General features: G+C 50.9%; 1 protein-coding gene across 1 annotated transcript; it reads right to left on the bottom strand.

Moving 5' to 3' along the window:
• Positions 1-563: 563 nt before the first annotated feature.
• Positions 564-2,478, bottom strand: LOC123415836 (protein SULFUR DEFICIENCY-INDUCED 2-like). The gene is made up of 4 exons (XM_045106761.1): positions 2,241-2,478; positions 1,517-1,729; positions 1,270-1,425; positions 564-1,152 (listed from the first exon to the last, which is right to left on the bottom strand). The coding sequence occupies exons 1-4, from the start codon at positions 2,361-2,363 to the stop codon at positions 748-750; spliced, it is 897 nt and encodes a 298-aa protein (XP_044962696.1). The 5' UTR covers positions 2,364-2,478; the 3' UTR covers positions 564-747.
• Between the last annotated feature and the right edge of the window lie 349 nt (positions 2,479-2,827).

Raw genomic sequence — 2,827 nt, 5'->3', positions numbered from 1 at the left:
CACCACGGCCTCTTTGAACCTTGCTCATGATACCACTTGTTAGAATAATCCGAGTCCACATAGTTGATATATCGAGGATCAAGCAATCACACAAGCACGACACCGAGATTTATTAACGAGGTTCACCATCACGCCTACATCCCAGGGACCTGACTACGGGCGCTCCTCCCCATAACACCATCACAATACCGCACACCGGCCGTCTGGGCGCCGGCACACGACGCCGGCTGCCCCCGCGTACCTATGCTATTATGTTTACTTAGGTTACATCGTGTGTCTACCTCCGGTATATATGAAAGACCTAGGATATAAGTGTGAGAGACCTAGGATATAAGTGTTCTGTTTGCACACGACTCCATATCCTACCTAAACACAATACAACTACAAGTCCAACTGTAACCTACCTTGTACACAATATTCGACACAACTCTAACCGTATGAATGTCATTCAGTTGGTGTGTGTTATACTTGGCAGTTGCATTTTTAGGGGGGAAATGTGTGGTTGAAGCAAGCAATAAATGACATGAATTTTCAGATAGCTCAAAAATCAAATTAAACATATCTTGGGCGAAGAAACCACTTTTCTTTTTCTCTCAAGGGAACGCTTTGCATCAACCCTGGCTTATGATATCTATGATCTATCCGACCTCTCTTCCACACTAGTAACATCAACAACAGCTCCTATATACATGCACAACAACTTCTATTTACCACAAGCAAATGAACAAAAACAGATGAAGTAATGAATCAACAGGCCATTTGGTCCCTGAATGCATCAAGCTCCTCAAATACGGGCAGCCTCCTCGACCTGAACGGCGTCCACTCATTCATCACAAGGTCAAGTCTCTCCATGATCTCTTCGGTGAAACTCAAGCCAACATCAAAGGGTGATGAAACATGTGTTATCGGACCGAGCTCACGGAGGAGCTGCTCAGCTCGGGCTACCGCCTTGTCGCCATCCAACCCAGAGATTCTGCGAAGTAGGACATCCTCAAGCACTTGCACTGCCTCCTCATCTCTACCCAGCTTAATCAGGCACAGCCCTAGGTTGCACGCCCTGTTGGCATCAGGTACGATAGTCTGGGCCTTCCGATACACCAATTCAGCAGCTTCATAGTTGTTCTGCTGCATGTAAGCCCAGCCAAGGTTACCCTGCAATCGCGCAATGAAATTGTCAGCAACTAGAGTGTAACTAAACACTGTAGTGACATGCCCAAGACATGCCTAATTAGCAATCAGTAAGTGTAACATGAGAGGAATAAGCCGTACCAGAATGCGCGACATCTCCTGCTGGATCGAGACCTGGAACTTCTTGCCGTGGGAGCGTGCCGTCTTGGTGATCTTCCCGTTGAAGGCCTCGCCAAGGCATATCATCTTGAGCTTCTGTTTCAGCAGCTCTATCTGCTCGTCGACTTTTCCACATTTCTGAAGATCAAAATCAGACATATCAGGTCAGAATTAATGCATGAATTAACCCTTGAGCAAATTCCTCGCGAGATGTGCAACTGAGACGCACCTTGTAGAGGTCGATGAGCAGGTTGTCGAGGGACTCCTGGGCCTGCCTGGAGCAGAGGTGCCTGAAGGATCTGATGGCCTCTATCGCCTCCTCGGCGCGGTCCTGCTGCTTCATCACCACGGCCATGTCCTTGAGCGCGCTGTCCACCCTGTCCCCGGAGTTGATCGCCTTCCAGAACCACACGATCGACGCCTCCGCATCCTTCTCCACCAGCTGATTAATCCAAGCCGTTTCAGCCCAAGTCAGCAATTTAAGTTGCAGGGATTTTTCGGTCTCGTTCAACTACTAATCATGAACTATAGTGTAGCCGAGAGTTCAATTTGATCGTAGTTAAAAGAGAATCAATCACTAAGCACGCACGCTGACTCGGCGCGATGGACCACCGTCCATTTGTGGTGGTAGCACGGGCAGCCTAGCACAGTGACTGATTCGGTGAATATATAGTGATCCCTTTCGGCCTAGAGGAGCAAAGAAGATTTGGCGCCGAGAGCAAGAAGGCAAGAATCGCCCGGAGCCGACGGAAACGTACTATGAATTAGTCCTATGGTCCGCTTTCATGCTGGCCGCTATCATGATTGGGCAACCGGTGCACAATCAAGGCTACTGTACATACATATTCCAGTTTCCGTTTTAACCACAATAAATCCACTCGATCGAGAGAGGGAGAGAGAGCGGGGGACAGAATTTGCATGGGCAGGAGGAGAGCTGCGAATGATAAACCAACCTGGAGGTGCTTGGCCCGGACGTAGGGGCTGTCGCCGGCGGGCACCTTGTGGACGACGTGGAACAGATCCTTCTTCTCCCCACCGCCGCTGCCTCTCCTCTTGGAGGGTGCAGGCGCGGCCATGCCGTCGGAGCTGATCCGGAACGGAAAGAGAGAGAGGGAGAGGAGAACAATGGGCGCGCGGATTGCTTGCCGGCTGGTGGTTTGTTTCGCGGGTTGCGGGATCTGGAGGGTGGGAAGGGAGGGAAGAGGGGGGCCGGGGAGGATGACGAGGCGGGCGGAGTGGATCTGGACGGGAAGGCGTCCGGGTTCCAGGGCGGGGGCTGGATGGGGACCTGGCCCCCATCCGCCGGGTGGGTGGGCACCACGCGTCGGCATCTGTAGTGACGTGCTCGCGGCGCCTTGGGTGAGCAGCGGGTGTGACGGGCGACTCGATGCCTTTATTGTTACTGTTTGATAGAGCTTTTAGAGCATGCCTAAGAGGGTGATCGGATACGTTTTAAATATTGTGCTACTACTCCCTCCGTCACAGTTTATAAGGCATACACATATACCTAGGTCATCAATTTGATTTATATAAAATATAT

The sequence above is a fragment of the Hordeum vulgare genome, chromosome 1H, assembly GCF_904849725.1.
Source record: "Hordeum vulgare subsp. vulgare chromosome 1H, MorexV3_pseudomolecules_assembly, whole genome shotgun sequence".
In the NCBI taxonomy this organism is placed as follows: Eukaryota; Viridiplantae; Streptophyta; class Magnoliopsida; order Poales; family Poaceae; genus Hordeum; species Hordeum vulgare.
Note: the sequence above shows the minus strand (reverse complement) of the source record. Positions and strands in the feature narration are given on the sequence as shown.

Excerpts from the sequence above, each read along its gene's own strand:
- LOC123415836 (XM_045106761.1), bottom strand. The coding sequence starts at position 2,363 with ATGGCCGCGCCTGCACCCTCCAAGAGGAGAGGCAGCGGCGGTGGGGAG. Across the intron at positions 1,730-2,240 it reads TCCGGGCCAAGCACCTCCAG|CTGGTGGAGAAGGATGCGGA; the intron begins GTTGGTTTATCA and ends TGGATTAATCAG. Across the intron at positions 1,153-1,269 it reads AGGAGATGTCGCGCATTCTG|GGTAACCTTGGCTGGGCTTA; the intron begins GTACGGCTTATT and ends GCGCGATTGCAG.